Genomic DNA, 22356 nt, shown 5'->3' on the forward strand with positions numbered 1-22356 from the left:
GCATTGACTGCCTAGGGTTATGTACCTCATGATGAGACAGCTTCCTAAGATTTGACTAAACATTGCTTTTGAAAAGTAATAGGATTACTTTTGTTTTTATATTAATAAAAGTCCTCTCTAAACTATATAGCTTATGGAATTATAGTTTTACCAAAATAAAGTCCAAAAGGAACAAAAATGTTGCAATTGATGCCATGAGAAGACATACAGAAATGTATGTTAATAAAAGAAGTTATTAGGACCCCTAGCTCATACTTCATTAGATCACACACAAGATTTGATCAGATAGATTTTTTTTTAAGTTGTAGGAAGAGGAAGAAAAAATAAATACACTTGTAAGGCAAATAGACTATAGACTAACACATACATACTACTGTACTATATACGGTAATACCAAACATGGAAGTTGGAAACCACTCAATTGTATAGTTATAACTTTTTTGTTTGGCTCAGAAAAGTACAGCTAAAAACTACTAATAAAAAATGGCACAAGCAGTCATGAAAAGTGTTATCACGGCAGAAAAAATGAGGGGGTTTGTTACGTACTGATGTGTTCTTTCACTTCTCCAGCATTCTGTGTTAGTCACAAATGGTAGCAGAGGAGTACATATATATATGCCTGGTGGGCTAATTAAATATGGCTTGTGGTGAAAGCTTTTAAAATGCTTAGTGTTCTTTTTTTATGTCCGTTTAAAATAATTAAATATTATCAAAATATATTCAGTTTGAGTAGCAGGCAAGAGAAAATATTGTATTGGCCTTGGAACAGAAACAGACTTGCAATATGGACATTAGGTAAATAGGCGCCCAACAGTACATATGCCAGCCCTCAAAATTTACACTCGCCTCTCGCATTTTGCGAGTAAATTTTGAGGGCTGGCGAGTGTCTGGCTGGCTGCTTGGGAGCCGCTGCGTTCAAACAGTGGGGAACATTACAGCTTTCAGTTCAATAGCTGTGTGTTCCCCGCAGCGTGCGTCTTATACAGCCCCTCCCCTCCGGGAAACTGATAGGAAGATCACCCATCCCAGGATTGGATGGGTGATCTGTCTATCAAAGTTTCCCGGACAAGAGGGGAGGGGCTGTATAAGACGTGCGCTGTGGGGAACACACGGCTATTGAATTGAAAGCTGTAATGTTCCCCGCAGTTTGAACCATTCGGCGGTGGCTCCTCCTCTCCTACCCAGCACAGGTAGGATGCGGGGGAAGAACTCTGGCTAATATATGTGTGTGTGTGGGGGGTGAGGGGGAGCCTGGCTGCAATGTGGGTGAGGGGGACTCTGGCTGCAATGTGGGTGAGGGGGACTCTGGCTGCAATGTGGGTGAGGGGGACTCTGGCTGCAATGTGGGTGAGGGGGACTCTGGCTGCAATGTGGGGACATGGGCAGGCTGCATTTTTGGGCACGGATTAAGTTGTTGTTAATATTTAGTACTTAATTCTACATAAAACATTTAAGTGCAATTTCATGAGATTTATGAGGGCGTGTCTAGGGGCGGGATTAGGGGCAACTGGTGGCGAGTATGCCTTGAGGCTTGGCTAGTAGCTCAGGACTTGAAATTTTGAGCCCTGCATATGCTATACTATATATACTGTATATTGCTTTTCAGGTACTAAAATAATAAGCGCGTGTATGTACACATTGACACACAGTCCCACCTTATTGTAATAAAGAGCCTCCTCTGGAGAGAACTCTCCCCTTCTCACAACATTTTCACTTCCGCAGTGTGCCTGGGCACAGATCCTCATCAGACGCCCGAGGTTACACAGTAAGAGAGCCATGTTTGTGGAGTCCCGGATAGCTTCAAAGTTGGTGATTCCTTTCTCAAAGCTGGAGAAGCTCTTCTTCCACATGTCCTGCTCTGCATTGGACACGCTCCTACCGGCTGGATGGTGGGGAAAACAAAACCATAAATGTAAGCAGTTGTGTGATTATTTTAACCCATTATACAAACCTAAAAAATACAAAATGCAATTAGGCTCAGTTCACACAGGCATACTTAAACCGCTGTAAAGGACTCCTGACCCCCCCCCCCCCCCCCCCCCAACATGCCACATTTTCTTGGAGGGGGGGGGACCTAGTTTTGACAGATACCCAGCTCCCACTTAGTCTCGCACCGCCTAGGCAACTTGAGACAAAGTTCTCTCTTCTGGAACACATCACAGGTCCAAGAAGCTTGTCCAGCTATTCGGGAAGTACAGTGCGACTTGTGTGTGCGCACCCGTCTGTGAAACCGCAAGCTGTCACAGCCAGGTGCCCACACTAGTGATGCCAGAGAGAGGCAAGGGAGAGAACCATGGCTTCAGGTGGCCACATCGCTGGACCATGGGCAGGCGAGTGTCTGTTTATTAAAAGCAGCTACACTTTTTGTAGTTGCTGACGTTTAATAAACACAGAAATGGCTGGAACTCCGCTTTAGGTGAATAAACAAATGGCAACTGCCCCAACCTATGACTGGCCTTAACCCCTTACAGTTGGCGCCTGCTGGCCCTTTAAGGGCTTTAGAATGCTGGGAGGTGGGGCAGGGCTTGAGGTCATGTGACTGCTGTGATTGGCTGTCGGAAAGCTTTTAATGGCAAGCAGCAAACGGGAGCTTTCCATTAGCCGCCACGACTGCGCTCTCGGCACACCTCTATTGGCGCCATTGCATGCAAACAGGCGGTCACTTAGCACCGAGGCACGGCCACCCGGAGGCCGCATATTTGCGTGTGCTTGGCATGAAGAGGTTAACAGCAAGGAACATATAGAATGGCAGCAAGTCATATAAAAACAAAGAATAATTCCCAGCTCAAATTACCAGCGAGTCTTCAACAAACCAAATTATCCTAGCAGTTCATCCTTAAAAACAGGGGTTTTGTTTACACACATTTGAAAATACATGCGTAAGCTGTAGAGGCCACGACAAGGCATAATCCTGTATGTCAGAATTCTATAATAGCGCTAGCATCGTTACGTCACGCAGGATACTAGCATCCTCAAAGATCAAACACCGATAGCCTAAATAATTCTCTGAGAACACAGCAGCTGTGGGGTGGGGAATGCCAATGGCGAAGGATAATGGTCCTGTACGGGTGACCGCTCACTGCCAGCTCTGTGGGTTTGGATCCTAGTTTGAACACGCCCGCGCTTATCACTAACTGAGACTCGCCCCCATTTAGAGATCATGTTACAGGCAGAGTAAACCGAGAAAGAACTTAACAATGGAGAAGGGACAGGTCCCCGGTCCAACTTTTTCAAGCAGCTCAACCTAAACCAGAACCTATCAACAACCTCAGCACTCCACCTGGGCATACTTAGCACTGCGATTGTATGGATGGCATTATCTGAATAATGGATGCTTTGTGGCTGTAGCTATATGTGCTACTTGCAGAATAGTCTGCTCCAGCTCCTATAATAAATGGGCTTATGTGTCGATGAGTTGACTGTTGGAGCACCTCTGCTTGATATAGCCCGGCGCAGTTTTTTTTTTTTTTTTTTACTCCCTGCATCTCTATAACTACTTTAGTACATGATTACAAATATTTGGAAAGCAGATTGCTCTATATGGCGATACCTGATGCCATTTGGAAGGGGTTCGGTCTTCATCTAGGCATGTCTTTATGCCGACAAGATAGTGAGACCCGCTTCTCTCAAATACCCCCCGATTGTGTCCTGAAGAAGTAAACAGTGGAACACGTTGACGCACAAGGGATCGCTGCGGTTACAGGGTGCATTGCATCAGTTTTCACCATGTGCTTTCCAATTTTATCTCACTGTGTATGATTTTAACTTTTAGTGTGGTATATTTTATCTTACATGTTTTTTGTATAATCTGTACAATAAAATCTTTAAATTGCATTATTGTCCAGTGATGCCTCTAAAGCCCGACCTGGGGCTCTTTTGCCCATTTTTTTTCTATACATGTCAGCACAAGAAGTTCAGAGACAAGAAGAGGACGGGAAACCCTCCAGTGAAAATTTCTTCAGGAACCAGCTGCCTGCATGATTTGGGGCGTACTTCATTACTGCCAAGTAATGGGACTAAAGCTGTACAAAAAAAAAATTTAAATTTGCATGAACAGATGGCTTATAGCAATTTTTTCCCATTTCAATCAGTAGCCAGCAACTATTTACCAAAACTACCCTAAATAATGCTTTTCTGAAAGAATGGGAACACGGAGGTGATCTTTACATAGAGGGAGTCAAGTACACCCCCCCCCCCCCCAAGTATACTATTAGGTGGTCAAGTAATTGGCTCACTTCTGCAAAGAGCACAGAAGTCTGCACAGAGCTTGAACGTAAATTTTGGCATTTACAGCACCCATCCTTTGGGTTTTTGTAGTGGGTATTTTCATAAAAAACATTTGCAAATTTACCTGTAGAAATGCTAGTTTTCTTTACCGTTCTGGTACTAATTAAAATTATACTGTTATAAGTGTGTGGCCAGTCTGATGCCGCATACACGCTCATGCTCAGAAGCAAGTTATGAGACGGGAGCGCTCGTTCTGGTAAAACTACCGTTCGTAATGGAGTAAGCACATTCATCACGCTGTAACAGACAGAAAAGCGCGAATTCGTCTTTTACTAACACGGGATCAGCTAAAGCAGCCCCAAGGCGAATGAAACTTCCCCTTTATAGAGCCGTCGTACGTGTTGTACGTCACCACGCTTTGCTAGATAATTTTTTTAAAACGATGGTGTGTAGGCAACGCCATTTTAATGATGAAGTTGGGAAAACATCGTTTTTTGGACATGCTGAAAAACAAAGTTTTTTTCATGCTGAAAAATGATTGTGTGTACGCGGCATTAGTATCAACAAGGAAGATGCAGGTAAGAAATTACCGTATTTATCGGGGTATTGCGCGCTCCGGCGTATAGCGCGCACCCCTAAAATGGACCTGCATTCCTGTAAAAAAAAAAAAAAGAAGATTTTAGTACTTACCGTTTTGGTGTCTTGCGTTCATCGGCGGCCTCGTCGGGTCCGGCGTCCGTCTGCGGCTTCGGTGGTGTCCTCCCCGCTCGATCCCCGCGCTGAGTTTGAACCACTGCGCCGGCATATACCGAGCACAGTACACTTGGATATAGTCGGGCAGGCTCGGCTCCTCTCGCGGTCACGTCCTGTGCGTCCAGGACGTGACCGCGAGAGGAGCCTGCCCGACTATACCCGAGTGTACTGCGCTTGGTATATGCCGGGGAAGTGGTTCAAACTCAGCGCGGGAAGCGGGTATCGGCGTATATCGTGCACCTACGATTTTGCCCTGATATTCAGGGCAAAAAAGTGCGCGGTATACGCCGATAAATACGGTACTGGGAAGTTTGAAATTTTTCGCAATGTATATAACCAACATAGGTTGGTCTTTTTTCAACCTCGCCTACTATGTAACGTGTAAAGCATTGTTTTATTCCCTTTAAAGTTTTTATTTTTATTTTTTTCCTACTTAAATCACTCTCAGACACCAGGGAAAGGGTGAGCAGTTTGTCACGTTTGCATAAAACTTTTGCCTAGCCGCTAAATCCCCATACCAGGCACATTCAATTAAGGCAAGCTTGAGGTTTAAGTACCTTTAAATGCACAGTCCTATCATTTCCTCTCCAACATTATAGTCAAATACTCGGCTTATACTCTGAGATTCTGACAGAAAATGGATTGAAATTGCTAGAAAATTGCACAATATAATTTAAATTAAAAGGATGTAAATATAAGGTTTGTCTGTATGAGACTCTAAAAAAAAAAAAAAGAAAAAAAATATATATAACAGCCCTGAATAAAGCAGGAAATGTAAATTTCAGGAAATCCATTGCAGCACTTAAATATATATGCAAATGTTCAGAATGCAGGCGAAAAATTCATTAGCTCGCTATGCTTTGCTGATGAGGTTGAAGGAGGACAAATCTATGTGGTTTTAAAGTTTGAGTACTAGAAAATGATTTCCATTCAGAGAAATGATTATCATACATTAAAAACACTCCACTCTCCTCCAACTGACAAAACATCAGAGGTTCTGGTGCAACAACATCCTGTACAGGCCTGCAACTCACCGCTGACCTAGTTTAATAAAGTATCTGAGAGAAGCGTTAAACTTTCCATAAAAGTTCACCGACTCGCACCCTCTTAAAAGTAACTTCACTTTTATTGTGGGAAAAAAAAAAAAAAAACCCACTACGCTCTGGGTGATCTATGTAACTTATAAGGATTTTAACAAACTTTGTTGCAGATTCCTACATTTTGTTATTCTGAAGAAATAACTGTTCGTTTTCCTGTGTCCATGTGCGAAGTGAATCTGTATAGGAGTGGTTTTAGAATTATTAATCAGCTGCTGCACCTGTAAAGGTTCTAATAAGTAAAGTAGCAGGATCTGCATCCCTTTAGACATGATTTCCATGTAAGGAGTATCATCACAGTACAAATGTCATTATTGCTGCAGGGGATGCTCAAACTCTGACTTGTATCATAGTGCAGACTTCTGGGAAAATCAGTAAACCAGTCACACAAGCAGGAAATTACATATCTGGGAGGGGATGTTACATAGTAGGTGAGGTTAAAAAAAGACACAAGTCCATCCTATGTGTGTGATTATATGTCAGTTTTACATTGTATATCCCTGTATGTTGTGGTCGTTCAGGTGCTTATCTGAATGAAAGAATGAATGAGTAACTTGTCTAGAGCTACAAACGCAAACTAAATCGTCTCGAGGCGCTTTTGCAGCCAGTGTCTGCCTGTGTCTTCAGAAGAGATGGGTCTTAAGCTTCTTCCTGAAGGCCAGATGGTTTTCTTCCAAGTGGATGTCCTCGGGTAGAGCGTTCCATAGTCGGGACCTTGGACTGCAAATCTTCGTTCGCCTTTTGATTTGTAGCGGGTCTTGGGAATGTGGAGGAGGTTCTGGTTAATTGACCGGAGGGGGTGACTTGGGATGTAGTGCTTTATTTTTTCGCAGAGGTATTGCGGGGCTTTTCCTTGTGTACAATTGTGAGCGAGACAAAAATGTAACCTGATCCTTCCCTGCAAGCCAATGAAGGGGTCCTCAGGGAAGTCTAAAGCCTCGTACACACGATCAGTCCATCTGATGAGAACGGTCCGAAGGACCGTTGTCATCGGTTAACCGATGAAGCTGACTGATGGTCCGCCTAAACACCATCGGTTAAATAACTGATCGTGTCAGAACGCAGTGACATAAAACACAACGACGTGCTGAAAAAAACGAAGTCCAATGCTTCCAAGCATGCGTAGACTTGATTCAGAGCATGCGCAGGTTTTTAACCGATGCTTTTGCATACCAATGATCGGTTTCGACCTATCGGTTAGGCGTCCATCGGTTAAATTTGAAAGCAAGTTCTCATTTTTTTTACCGAAGGTTAAATAAGCTATGGGGCCCACACACGATCTGTTTGGACCGATGAAAACGGTCCTTCAGACCATTGTCCTCCGGCGATCCTATCGTGTGTACGCGGCCTAATAGTTTCTTGGAACGATGCTCCCTGCTGAGACCACCGACTGTGGAAGGAAATTCCACATCCTTGCCGCTCTTACAGTAAAGAACTCTCTACGTAGTTTAAGGTTAAACCTCTTTTCTTCTAATTTTAATGAGTGGCCACGTGTCTTATTAAACTCCCTTCCATGAAAAAGTTTTATCCCTATTGTGGGGTCACCAGTACGGTATTTGTAAATTGAAATCATATCCCCTCTCAAGAGTCTCTTCTCAAGAGATATTAAGTTCAGTTTTCGCAACCTTTCCTCATAACTAATATCTCCAGACCCTTTATTAGCTTTGTTGCCCTTCTTTGTACCCGCTCCATTTCCAGTACATCTTTCCTGAGGACTGGTGCCCAGAACTGGACAGCATACTCCAGGTGTGGCTGGACCAGAGTCTTATAGAGTGGGAGAATTATCGTTTTATCTCTGGAGTTGATCCCCTTTTTAATGCATGTCAATATTCTGTTTGCTTTGTTAGCAGCAGCTTGGCATTGCATGCCATTGCTGAGCCTATCATCTACTAGGACCCCCAGGTCCTTTTCCATCCTAGATTCTCTCAGAGGTTCTCCCCCCAGTGTATGGATTGCATTCATATTTTTGCCACCCAAATGCATTTTACATTTTTCTACATTGAACCTCATTTGCCACGTAGTTGCTAACCCCATTAATTTCTTCAGATCTTTTTGCAAGGTCTCCACATCCTGCTGAGAAATTTCTCGCAAATACAGAGATTGAACTGTTTACCCCATTCTCCAGGTCGTTTATGAACAAATGAAATATGATTGGTCCCAGCACAGAACCCTGGGGGACCCCACTACCCACCCCTGACCATTCCTAGTACTTCCCATTTATCACTGCCCTCTTAACTCACCCTTGTCGACAGTTTTTAATCCATGTACTCGCCCTATGGTCCATGCCAGCAGACCTTATTTTGTACAGTAAACGTTTATGGGGAACTGTGTTGAATGCTTTTGAAAAATCCAGATACACCACATCTACGGGCCTTCCTTTATCTAGATGGCAACTCACCTAAGGAGTTCTGTAAACTGTGTACACCAGGTTGCCATATTTCATTTTACAAAAAAAACACAGCACTGCAGGTTGAAAAGGAAAGGTAATATTTAAAATACAATTCCCTAGTCATATTTAATTGTATCCATTTTATTTTTTTGACAATTTTTTTCCCCACGAAAGTGGAATTACCCTTTAAGCATGCCAGAGCCATTTTTATACTAGAAGCTCACAACCTATTGGCTGATCACTGAATAGCTGAGGTCTGCTCCAAGCTATGTCTGGAGCACTGGAAAACAGCCATATACAAAGCCTATGAGGACTCGCGGCGCAGGCGCATCGTTCGTAAGAATTTTGGCAAGAATATCAAAACAAAATTTGCATCTTGTCAAAGTCTGCTAAGCTTGCCTGAGGTAAGTAAGCAGCTGGGGTTAATGGTTTTTATTGTAGGATAAGTCTTTAGAACTAAGCAGATGGTAGCGTGCCTCTATTTTATACTTATAATCTATATTCAGGGTTTTAGATAAAATGATATATAATTTTCTTTTAACCAATTAATACTAATGCTGCTAAATTTGACTTAAGCAGCTGGGTCATGCAATGCCGTACCCACATTTTTATCCTTTTCCCCCTCCCACAAACAGAGTTTTCTTCTGGTGGTATTTGATCACCTCTGCATTTTAAATTTCATTGCCGTTTTGCCTGTGTACCGAACAACCAGTGGGTGCGGATATTGAATCAGCGGAGCCCGCTGATCGGCACCCTCTATTTAGAATCACAGCGGGAGCGAGCCACCGGCGGCATGCGCTTGCTACTTAGAAGTGCAGGATATATATACACACGTGATCTTGCACAGTTTTACTGCTATAGGGTGGTCGGCAAGAGGTTTAGAAAGTCACTCAAGAGTTAGCAGGCCTCTGACAAGGCTTGCAAATCTCACACGTCAGACCTCACCTGCTCTCTCAGACTGGACCGCCGCAGCCTGGTTCATAAAGAACACTCCGATCTCATTTCGGATATTGCCGAGCCTCTTGAGCACCTGCATCTTCTGCTCTGGGTTCTGGTCCTGGAGTTGGGTGATGATCAGGATTTCGTTGGCAGCTTCATAGCATTTGCAGCTAACCGACAGCTGACATTCCAGGTCAGTGATCAAGTCAGTAACAAAGGAAAAACCTACAAGATAGAGCTTCAGGTTTAATAATGTAGTGATAACTGCGGGTCAGTAGAGTATAAACAGTTCACAACTCCTATGTTATGTAAAATCACCATAAGGTCTCATGTATTAAGTTAACTCGCAGATTTCAGGTAATCGCCAACTACTGACTAAAGTGCTTTCAGTGCTTGATGATGTGCTTTCAAAAAATATATGGTTTGGGAGGTCTTTTACAAACTCTGAAAGCTGTAAGGGAAAAATAAAAAAGCAATGGAAAAATTTGAAAAAATGGCCTGGCCAGTGGACAGGGCCTGGCAGTGAAAAGGTTAAAGCGCTTGTAAAGCCTTAAGGTTTTTCACCTTAATGCATTCTATGCAATAAGGTAAAAAACCATCTGCGCTGCAGTCCCCCCCCCCCCCTTTTTCTTACCTGAACCCAATCTGATTCAACAATGTGCACACCAGCCACTGTCGCTCTTCTCATTGGACAAATTGATAGCGGGAGCTGGGGCCGAGTCCCGCTGTCTTTGTCAATGGACGCAGCAGCGGGGGACTCTAGAGCGAGCCCACAAGGGTGCCCCCATGAAAAGTGGCTTTCCTTAGGGGCACACAAGGAAGTGGAGGACTGGAGTGCTGGCAAAGGACCCCAGAAAAAGAGGATCGGGGCTGCTCTGTGCACAACTATTGCACAGAGCAGATACGTATAGGCATGCTGGTTATTTAAAATAAAAAATACAACGTTTACCACCATATTAAGCACATTTACAGTAGACATAGGGGGACACTACTCCGCAGTGAAGCTGCGCACAGGCTACAAAAGCTTTTAATCTCCAATATTCAAAATGTGTGATTGTGTTTATATGGTTTCAATAGAATGCACTGATGTCAAAAGACATAGCTGCATGAAGGCAACTAATGGCAAGTGGCTTGAAGGAAAAGTGAGCTTCCCGGTAGGTCACTTAGACCAGCGGTTCTCAACCCTGACCTCAAGTACCCTCAATAGGCCACGTTTTGGGAATTTCTCTTAGATAAAATAGCTGTCCAAAATATCAAACCATTGATTCTGATTTAAAGCACCTGTGCAAGATGAAGGAAAACTTGCAAATATGGCCTGTTGGGGGTACTTGAGGACAGGGTTGTGAACCACTGGCTTAGACTATGAGGAAGTTCTGGAGTGGATGAAGCTGGAGTTCTGTTTTAAGGGGTCCTCCATGTACGAGTAATTGTGATGCTCACCATCACAGCTAGATTCTCTGTGAAGACTGTGCAGGATCTCCTGATCATCCTTCGTCTGGTAATTGTACTCCTCAAAATACGCAGCTCGGTTGCTTGCGTTCTGGGCCAGCATGAGCTGGATGTCTCCGCAGAGAGCGAGGTACTGGCACAGCAACAGCGTGACATCGGGAACTTGACTGGTACACAGGCAGCTGTAGGCATCTATGAAGAGTGAAAAAATTGTTCAACAGTGTTATACATACTGGGGTAGATTCAGCAAGCAATTACGCCTGCGTATCCATAGATACGCAGCATAATTGCTAAGTAGCGCCGGCGTATCAACTTTCTGTATTCAGAAAGCTTGATACGCCGACTGTAGCCGAAGATACGACTGGCATAAGGCGCTTATGCCGTCGTATCTTAGGCTGCATTCTGACGCTGGCCGCTAGGTGGCGTTCCCGTAGTTGTCAGCGTAGAGTATGCAAATTGCATACTCACGCCGATTCACAAACGTACGCGCGCCCGGCGGTCGTGTTTTACGTTGTTTGCGTTCGTCGTAAGGCTGCTCCTGCTATTAGGAGGCGCAGCCAATGGTAAGTATAGATGTCGTTCCCACGTCACGATTTTCAAGTGGATCGTGAATGGCGCTGGACGCTATTTACGTTCACGTCGAAGCAAATGACGTCCTTGCGACGTCATTTACCGCAATGCACGTCGGGAAATTTTCCCGACGGAGCATGCGCAGTACGTTCGGCGCGGGAACGCGCCTAATTTAAATGATCCACGCCCCCTACGGTATCATTTAAATTACGCGCGCTTACGCCGGCCCCTTTTACGAAACGCCGCCGCAAATTACGGAGCAAATGCTTCGTGAATGAAGCGTAGCTCCAGTAATTTACGCAGGCGTAGCGTAAAAACGGTACGCTGCACCGCGGTAGCAGTGCGCGCCCCTACCTGAATCTACCCCACTGATTTTAAAACTCACTTACGGTAGTAACGGTCAGCACATCACAACTTGACATGCATGCATTTGACAATTAGGCTGCATTCACACCTAGACGTATGTTACCGCGGCGTATTTTGCCGCGACAAATTGCAGCGCTTTGTCCCGCGATTTGCCGCGGTAAAATACGCCGCGGTAAAACATACACAGGAGGGGTGACAACATTGTCAGCTATGGCCGAACGCCGAAAGCCGCATGAAAAAAAGGTCCGGGACTTGTTTTGGGCTTCAGGCGTTTGGCGTGGAGATGTGAACCATCTCTATAGCCGACAATGTAAACTCACCCCTCCAGCGTATCAGGGGCTGCTGCGGCGTCGCGCTACAGGCGTATATACGCCTAGGTGTGAATGGGCACTTAAGGGGAAAGTGACACCTTTTATCAACAAATCTCTTCTCAGCTACAACTCATTTAAAAAAAAAAAAAAGTTTTGTGAATTGTTCAGCACGCATCAAACCTCCCAAATGTAATCCACTATGTAGGCATTGTGCAAGGAAAAAAAAAAAAATTGTATCCTTACAGCTTTATTTCAGTTAGAAACAGAGAGCATTGATGACTTTTGTAACCTGCATAACAATAACAAAGCCTTAGGCCCTTTTCACACAATCGGCCCGTCTGTTTTTCAGGTGGATCCAAGCGGGCCACCCATTGACTTCTATGGGCAGGCAGATGTCAGTGGATCGATCCCCCGCTGAGCTAGCAGAGTCCATCCAGCGGATCTTCCCCGTGTGAAAGGGGCCTAAGGCACACACACATCGATAGGGCGGGTCACATGCAGTTTGCACATGTATCATAACAGCAATAAAAAACTAAGTGTATTCTTTCCTAGAAGAGAAATTTGGAGCCTGCAAATTGTCGACTTCCCATTTTGCAAATGTTAGTTACCTGGTTAAGCTGACCCTCTGGCTTTAATGCTATGAGCACTGATCTAGAACAAGTACAGCGATAAGGAGTTCTGTTTTACTCAGACTTTCCTGATTGCACACTCCTTCCAGCCCAGTAATTCAGATGTATTGAAGGCAACAAGCCACTAGAAAAGTCAGGATACTAGCACTTTCAGAAAGGATTAGCAACAGCAGCTTCTAGAACTCAGGGAAAGGTTTCCTTTCACCTTCTCCCATCCAGCCAATGTACATATAAAACCAGAGGGGAGCAGCGCTGATGCAAGTGGACGTACCCGTACGCCCTGCCGTATGGGCCACTCATGTGTGATCTGTAACCGGTGTCCACCGGACACAGCAGATCACGTTATCAATGTACTGGGGCTTCTGTGAGTGGCCCTGGTACCAAGTGATCGCAGTGACCAGAGTTACAGTAGCAAACAAGGCTATCATGCCTTGTTTACTACTGTATGATCTCCGATTTGTCACAGTGATCACATGGTGCCAGGGCCAATCACAGCGACCATGTGATAGCTGTGTCAAATCACAGCATCAAAGCAGTAAACAGTAAATGAAACCTTTGATCAATTTTACAGATTGCTTACTACAAGCAATCAAAATGTAGTAAAAACAAACAAAAAACACACACACACACACACACACACACACACACAGGTCACCCCCATGCTGTCACCAGTCAGTGCCGCTTATCACCACCACACCAGTTGCAGTGTCCCTGATCACCGCCACAGCAGTCATAGTGTCACCAAAAGGACGTAATCATAAGTGCAATGCTCTCTAAAGAGCCATTGTGTTCAGATAAATCTTTAGAGAGCACCTGACAGGCACTGTATTGTCTCCTCGCCACCTGTTTTAGCCCTTTGGACCCCGCGCAAGTACCCCTATTTACTTGAATAGGTCACAGTCGGCGGGCGTACAGGTGTATAATTCTTGTCACAGCTGCAAAGCATCACAAATAAATGGCATGTGTACACCACCATTTTCAGACTTGACACTGAGATTGTATCCCCACCTTCATCTTGGGGAGAACATCTAGGATCAGTACTTGGCACACACAGAGGTGGCTCTCACAAGCTGGGTCTTAAACATGATTGATTAGCATATAAGGCAGTGCTTTATAATCCAAGATTTGCCCAAAATGATGAAAAATCTTCTGGAACCAATAACTTGTTCAGATTAGTCTGTATTTTTCTTATGCAACTTACCGTAACACTGTAAAGCCAACTTGATGTATCTCAGCGCTCGCCCATACTTCTGCAGGCCCATTGCAGCATCGGACAATACATAATAGGATTTGGAAGCCTTAATAATCAATTGCAGCTTCATTTTGAACTGCCAGGAGCCAGGGACGATGCCAGATCTACTAGAACACTGTTTATCCGTACATTCCACTAGAACAGATGGAAAAAATGCAGTATGTATTGTTATTTTCAGGTATAAAGCTTCAGCAAGCGATTTCAGGCAAGAGGTATAATGACCGAGCAAACTGTTAATGCTCTCAAAGAAACACGGCCACCAATGTGTCTGTCAGATGGATAATCTGAGTTTAATTTAACCAGGTGCAGCAGAATTTAGGCTCATCACACTCCTGGGTGGACCTGAAGCCTCTGCTCATAGGACCACATAATGGTGAATCGAATGCGATTCATTACATATATGATGGAGGTTACACCATTTAAATTTTTTTCTGCTCATTTATTTGTGCAATATTTATTGCATGTGCGATTCATCACATATGCGATTTTTTCCTTGTATAACGCATGTGTGGTGTTACATGTGCGATTCATTACGTATATGATGGAGGTTACATAATTTTTTATGCTCATTTGTACAATATTAATCAAATGTGTGTTTTTTCCCTTGTATATCGCATATGTGATGTTGCATATGCGATTCATCATATATGTGGTGAAGGTTATTTATGCATATGGGTGTTTATAACATTCATAGACATTTATACACATCATGTTTATACCATACTAACGCGGAAAGGTTTATATTTATGATATCCTTTTTTAATTGATAATTTGTTGATTTGTTTCTAGGATTCCTGATAGGTATACCCTATAGGGCAGACCTGGGCAAACTACAGCCCGCGGGCCGTATACGGCCCGGCGGACCTTTTAATCCGGCCCACCCCCGCCGCCAGCCGAAATCGCCGCCACGTTAATCATCGCGGCGGGGAACATTACAGACAGCGTTCATTTGAACAGCTGTTTTCCCCGCAGCGCATAGACACTCCCCCTTGGACGGATCTGTACAATCGCGAGCAAGGGGGAGTCACATAGACACTCCCCCTTGCTCGCGATTGGACAGATCCGTCCAAGGGGGAGTGTATGCGCAGCGGGGAAAACAGCTGTTCAAACGAACGCTGTCTGTAATGTTCCCCGCCGCGGTGATAACAGTAGGCAGGGCCAGGAGGGGTCACTGTGCCCATCACACGCAGCCACTTGTGCCAACACATGCAGCCACTTGTGCCAACACACGCAGCCACTTGTGCCAACACACGCAGCCACTTGTGCCACCATAAATTGTCGCCACTGTGCCAATCACACGCAGCCACTGTGCCAATCACACGCAGCCACTGTGCCAATCACACGCAGCCACTGTGCCAATCACACGCAGCCACTGTGCCAATCACACGCAGCCACTGTGCAATCAATTGTTGCCACTGTTCCCAAACACAGCCACTGTGCCAATCACAAGCAGCCACTGTGCCAATCACAAGCAGCCACTGTGCCCATCAAACGCAACCACTGTGCCCATCAAACGCAACCACTGTGCCCATCAAACGCAGCCACTGTGCCCATCAAACGCAGCCACTGTGCCATCACATGCAGCCACTGTTTAATCAATTGTTATTGATTAAACAGTGGCTGCCTGTCCCCAGCCTCTGTCCCCCTCCTGTGTCATGTCCCCAGCGTCTGTCCCCCTCCTGTGTCATGTCCCCAGCGTCTGTCCCCCTCCTGTGTCATGTCCCCAGCGTCTGTCCCCCTCCTGTGTCATGTCCCCAGCGTCTGTCCCCCTCCTGTGTCATGTCCCCAGCGTCTGTCGCCCTCCTGTGTCATGTCCCCAGCCTCTGTCCCCCTCCTGTGTCATGTCCCCAGCCTCTGTCCCCCTCCTGTGTCATGTCCCCAGCCTCTGTCCCCCTCCTGTGTCATGTCCCCAGCCTCTGTCCCCCTCCTGTGTCATGTCCCCAGCCTCTGTCCCCCTCCTGTGTCATGTCCCCAGCCTCTGTCCCCCTCCTGTGTCATGTCCCCAGCCTCTGTCCCCCTCCTGTGTCATGTCCCCAGCCTCTGTCCCCCTCCTGTGTCATGTCCCCAGCCTCTGTCCCCCTCCTGTGTCATGTCCCCAGCCTCTGTCCCCCTCCTGTGCCATGTCCCCAGCCTCTGTCCCCCTCCTGTGCCATGTCCCCAGCCTCTGTCCCCCTCCTGTGCCATGTCCCCAGCCTCTGTCCCCCTCCTGTGCCATGTCCCCAGCCTCTGTCCCCCTCCTGTGCCATGTCCCCAGCCTCTGTCCCCCTCCTGTGTCATGTCCCCAGCCTCTGTCCCCCTCCTGTATCATGTCCCCAGCCTCTGCCCCCCTCCTGTGTCATGTCCCCAGCCTCTGTCCCCCTCCTGTGTCATGTCCCCAGCCTCTGTCCCCCTCCTGTGTCATGTCCCCAGCCTCTGTCCCCCTCCTGTGTCATGTCCCCAGCCTCTGTCCCCCTCCTGTGCCATGTCCCCAGCCTCTGTCCCCCTCCTGTGCCATGTGTATAACAAGTACTCGTACCAGTTTTCCAACAATGATATTTACTGCTTTTTATAAAGAAATACAATTGATTTTATGCAGTATTGAGTTTAGCCTTTTGGCCCGGCCCTCCAAAATATTTTTAGTTTCTCATGTGGCCCCATCGAAAAAATAATTGCCCACCCCTGCTATAGGGCATGGGTCTTCAAACTATGGCCCTCCAGTTGTTCAGGAACTACAATTCCCATCATGCCTAGTCATGTCTGTGAATGTCAGAGTTTTACAATGCCTCATGGGATGTGTAGTTCCGCAACAGCTGGAAGGCCGTAGTTTGAGGATCCCTGCTATAGGGCGTGAGTATTTCATGTTACTGCCTATGACCTTGTGATTTCCAAGGATCGTAATACATTCAAGCATGATGTTACATAATGATGTTATAATTAATCGATTGATGTTAAACTATATATTCAGTCACATTTGTGATCAGTGTATAGGCATGATGTTCTGAAAAAGGGTGTGATGTATAATAGCCCGAAACGTTTTTTTGTTTGTAGTTACATTATTGCTGTGAAGTTGAAACTCCTGTGTGGGAATTCTGAATGGACATTTTCTTTTGTTAATAAAAGTGAGCAAAAAAAGAACTTCAACGCCATATCTGATGTGCCTCAGCTCACTGGAAGGCTCTTCACTTAAGCTAAAGTGCCCCCAATATCACACACATATATATATATATATATATATATATATATATATATTTGGTTTTATTATTTATATATTATACAACTAAGCCAATCCTCACTCACCCTTGTGCAAGAATAATTGCATCTGTTTCTCCAAGCAATCAGAGACAACATCATTAGCAGAATCATCTTGATATTTCAGTGGGATCGGAGTGTTGGGGTCGGCTGCAGGCAGCTCCCCTTCTTTCTTAATACTTCCATCAATAGACTTCAAGCCCTTAGACGAGGAACACAGAAAGTTACAGTTCTTGGAAAAAAAACATTCTGAGAAGACAAACTAAACATAGCAAATCATTGACAGTAAACTCACCTCCAGGACATAGCTAAGCACCAATCTGCAGCGCTCCTCTGTGTCACTGCACACTGGAAATGTACAGCTCGGCTAGACGACAAAGCAAAACAAAATGGTAAACCACAAGTTATTCCCTGATCCACAGAATTTTATATATATATACATACACACACACACACACACACACACACACATATATATATATATATATATATATATATATATATATATATATATATATACACATACACACATACACACACACACATATATATATATTTACACATATACATATATACACACACACACACATATATACATACACGCACACACATATATATATATATATATATACACACACATATATATTTACACATATACATATATACACACACACACACACACATACACACACACTACCCTCATTTTTCAGTTCAAGGTATGCGGAATTCCATGCAATTTGTCATGTTGGTTTGGCTGACAAGATCTCCCCCAAAATTCATTTTTTCACCCAACTGTTCCAGTTGTTACAAAGTCAAGTGGTGGTGCTGCTCCCACTTTATGGATCTCTATATTGATGTTCTGCAGCTCGTATGTACAGAAGTGTAAAAATCCCCAACGCTCTACATTCACCAGTACTAATGAATGGCTGTACACAGCAGCTGTTTCTGCATCAGCATTTATCCATGCTTGTGCTTACCTTTCTCTCCAAGTGCAAAAAGGGAGGAGTACACATGGAGGCACGGGTGAAGAAGCAATCGTTGGACAAACTGTTTTGAAAAGTTTTTGTTCACTCGTTTTGCACTTGTGAAATACTTTTAGGTCCCTTTCACACTGATGGACCAATCAGGTCCGCCTGTCAGTTTTTCTGGCAGACCCGATCGGATCATCCACTGTGCTCTATGGAGCAGCGAATGTCAACAGACATGTGTCCGCTGACACCCAATCCTGTCCGCTAAAAACAGACGGAAAGAGATCCGTTCCCCATCTGTCTGGCAGATCAGAACGAATGATAGTCAGATGGAAACGGACAAGCGGTCCGTACTCATCCGATGGCTCCATAGAGAACAGCAGCTGTGTCTGTTCTGAATCAGGAGCGTACACGGACCTGGCATCCTCCAGCTCAGCGGAGATCAGGGGACAGATTCCCCGCTGACCAGGCATATCCGCTTCTCCGGAGTCCACCCCGTGTGAAATGTGCCTTATGCTGAAAAGATATTCATTTTTGACAACAATTTCTGGAAATTTTGGAAAAATACAAAACAAAACCACAAACTGAGTAATGTGAAAAAAATTGTGGAAAATGTTTACTCCAATATGCAAAGGCTAGGAGTTAAGAAAAAATAATAATCTGCAGCTCACACTGGAACAATGCCTGCCTTTGGACATCTCTCCTTACCCTGATTTGATGGGTGGACTTATACTTTTCTGGAACCGAGAGCTCCCCGACGGACTTAATGACAGCCACAGCCTTGCAGTCTTCAGGGGGGTTGGAAGCGGAGCTGTATGCTCCATTCTCATCACTGTCCCCCAACTCTTCCTCTTCTTCCTCCTCACTGTAGCTCTCATCAGAATTCCCATTGGAAGCAGCATCCACACCTTCCTCCTTCTTTGGCTCAAGCTGGAAAAGCTCTGACAGCATGTAGTTAGCTGAAGCAATGATCTAAAAAATAAAAAGGATAGGACTGCTATATATATATATAAAATATGACATCTTCTGTAAAAAAAACGCCATTCTGCAAAAGTATTAATTGAGGCCATCGGGGTTAAATAATTATTTATCTAGAATAAGAGGTCACTCCCAGATTACACACATTTCTTAAAGCGGATGTCCGCTCAAAAAAAAAAAAATTAAAAGCCAGCAGCTACAAATACTGCAGCTGCTGACTTTTAATATTAGGACACTTACCTGTCCTGGAGTCCAGCGGCGTCCGCAGCAGAGGACGAGCGATCGCTCGTCACCCTGCTGCTCCCCCCTCCACCCACGGTGAGGGAACCAGGAAGTGAAGCGCTCCGGCTTCACTGCCCGGTTCCCTACGGCGCATGCGCGAGTCGCGCTGCGCCCGCCGATTGGCTCCCGCTGTGTGCTGGGAGCCGAGTGTTCCCAGCACACAACGGGGGGCGGACGGGATGTCAGAAAAAATCCGTCTTTTGCCCGTGACGTGTGGCCGAAAGTGGGTGCAAATACCTGTCTTTAGACAGGTATCTGCACCCCCCTCCCCCCTGAAAGGTGTCAAATGTGACACCGGAGGGGGGAGGGTGCCGATCAGCGCGACTTCACTTTAGGGTGAAGATCCGCTTTAAAGCAGACTTTGCACCAAGGAAAAAAGGTCAGTCCCCCCAATTACCTTTAAAAAAAAAACACTGGTAGTAATATTTACAACATGGCTTCTGGTGTGTTTGTCTACACAAGGGTGTTGTAACTGGGTCTTCTTGGGGGATACTGGAAAAGACGAGGAACTGAAATCCTGAATTTTACCGAGATCCCACTGTGGGGCCAGCAACATCAGCACCAGGACAAGAGGAGGCATCTGGATTTCGGGGGTAAGGCAAGTAATTTGTATGTTTGTTTTTTACTGCTTTACTCCAGCAATTTGTAGTTTGGGGGGGGGGGGGGGGGGAGGTGTGTACACGCAAAGAAATACATTTAAACATAATCCCAGACCTCATATCCTGAAACTGGGCCTCAACCACCCCACATGGTAAACCTGGTTCACTGTCGGAGTACAGAAATAAAAGATTTCTAAACTCATTGTAACCAATTAGCTCACAAAATGAATTTCACTTGTTTGAAGGATGAATTTGTCACCATCCTTGTTTTCGGTTGCAGAAAGCCTCGTGGGCCATGGTGAAAGCTACAACACCGTTAACAACAAGCTTATAGTAGAAGGTCACAGCAAAATTTAGCAAACTTGCTTACATTTGAAGAAGCACCATACACATACCTGAGGATGCCTTCCTTTATCCACCAACTTCAGGCAGTTTAATAATAGTGTACGAATGGTTCCATAATGTTTCCTATTTTGCACTTTCTTCATCATCATATTACAAGCCACCCTAAGGAACGATCAAAAAGATAACTGCAATGGACATAGCCGCCAGTAGATGGCATGAGTGTACACTTCTGCACAGCAGGAATAAAACACACAGCATGACAAGCTGATTTTTAGCGGCTGTAGCGGATTTCACAGCGCTCTGCATCATGATGAATATTTTACAGAGCAGAATCCCGGAGAAGTGGAAATATCACAGCCAACACCGATTGCAAATAGAAAAAAGTGTTCAAATTTATAAAGGCTTTCGTTGATATTATTAGTGGAATAGGATTGAGGGATGGGTTTTAATTACCCAACTCATCAGGAGTCAATTATATTTCAGCGGCTCTTTTAATATCCCGCTGAGACATAATGCTTTATACCACTTGTAAATTTCCCAGATCTGCACAGATATAAATATTATAACCTATTCCAGCACAGAGGGCTACATAGAGAATGTAAATAATAATTAAAAAAAACACTACAAGTGAGGACGAACAACTCAGAAATCCACATTTGGCCATAAAAAAAAAAACATACTGTGCCGCTATGCACTGGTAGGGCTAAAGGCCAAGGAACTGGGTAATATAGTGCTGCCTGTGGAATTCCTTTCCTCCACTTACGCTACTGGGCATAAACTGCATCTATAAAAACAAAAAAACTAATGTAAAAAGCTACACTTTTAAATTTTATTTTTACATATGTTTATGGGGCAGCCATCATTCTTTTTTAAATTCCCTATTGCAATTTTTTACTTTACAAAGCTGACTATTAGAACTTGAGCTGTATACAGTAGAGAAGTAGAGAAGTAAAATGTATACAACACAAGCAAACTGGTTTTATCCCCTGGTTAAAATGCTTCTTTTATTTTAGTGACAGATCACACTTAAAGCGGAGTTCCACCCTAAAGTGGAATTGGCACCTTTTCAGGGGGAGGGGGGGGGACAAGATACCCATCTTTGACAGGTATCCTTTCCCACTTCTTGGAGTCCGGGTCGTGGCCCCCGTGACTGCACCGTGGGGGTCTCTCCTTCTCCTCCCCCAGCCAATAGGAGAGAGGAGCAGGGCCTCGCGCATGCACAGTAGGGTTCCCAGCGTGAAGCCTGAAAAGCTACACTGCGGGTTCCTGTACCCGCAATGGCGGCAGCAGCACCGGACAGCTGATGGAAACATCAGTTGCAGTGCCGACTTTGAGGGACTCCTGGACAGGCAAGTGTCCTATTATTAAAAGCCAACAGTTGCAGTATGTGTAGCTGCTGACTTTAAAAAAACATTTTGGGCCGGAACACAGATTTAAAGCAAATACTACAAAAAATAAGACATTGCGAGGTCTTTACTGGTTAAAAAAAGAAGATCTACCTATACTCAAAAGGGCTCCCACAGGTGAACAAGGACAATGGAATAGCTTTATTGCATCATTTCTGTGAATCACAGCCTGTCTTCATAAAGGCATACAATCGCCCTCATTCTCACCTGGGGAAGCCCCCCCCTTTTTTTTTAAAATAACAAACATGTCATACTTACCTCTACCGAGCAGCTTGTTTTGCACAGAGTGGCCCCGATCCTAGTCTTCTGGGGTCCATCGGCAGCTGTCTCGGCTCCTCCCCGCAAGAGCTAACCCCCGTTCTGGGAAGTTCTCTCTCCCAAGGGGGTTAGCTTGCGGGCGTACTCCCGTGATACAGTCAGCGTCTATAGCCGCCAAGTGTATCACTCGGCCCCGCCCCCCGGGGCGCTGCGTCATTGATTAGATTGACAGCAGCGGGAGCCAATAGCTGTGCTGCCATCAATCTCCAATGAAGAGCCGAGAAGACAGGGGCGAGTAGTCTGCACGTTC

At 45.1% G+C, this 22356-nt stretch overlaps 1 protein-coding gene across 1 annotated transcript in view; it reads right to left on the reverse strand.

Moving 5' to 3' along the window:
- The window catches only part of EDRF1 (erythroid differentiation regulatory factor 1), a 103324-nt gene that overhangs the window by 42876 nt on the left and 38092 nt on the right, over window positions 1-22356 (reverse strand). The window contains exons 11-18 of the mRNA XM_040361442.1: window positions 20433-20544; window positions 18887-19150; window positions 17506-17577; window positions 17259-17412; window positions 13932-14117; window positions 10846-11046; window positions 9412-9630; window positions 1656-1882 (exon numbers count right to left, since the gene is read on the reverse strand). Coding sequence (XP_040217376.1) covers window positions 1656-1882; window positions 9412-9630; window positions 10846-11046; window positions 13932-14117; window positions 17259-17412; window positions 17506-17577; window positions 18887-19150; window positions 20433-20544 — 1435 coding nt within the window. The remainder of the gene's footprint in view (window positions 1-1655; window positions 1883-9411; window positions 9631-10845; window positions 11047-13931; window positions 14118-17258; window positions 17413-17505; window positions 17578-18886; window positions 19151-20432; window positions 20545-22356) is intronic.

This window comes from Rana temporaria, chromosome 8 (genome assembly GCF_905171775.1).
Source record: "Rana temporaria chromosome 8, aRanTem1.1, whole genome shotgun sequence".
Taxonomy (NCBI): Eukaryota; Metazoa; Chordata; class Amphibia; order Anura; family Ranidae; genus Rana; species Rana temporaria.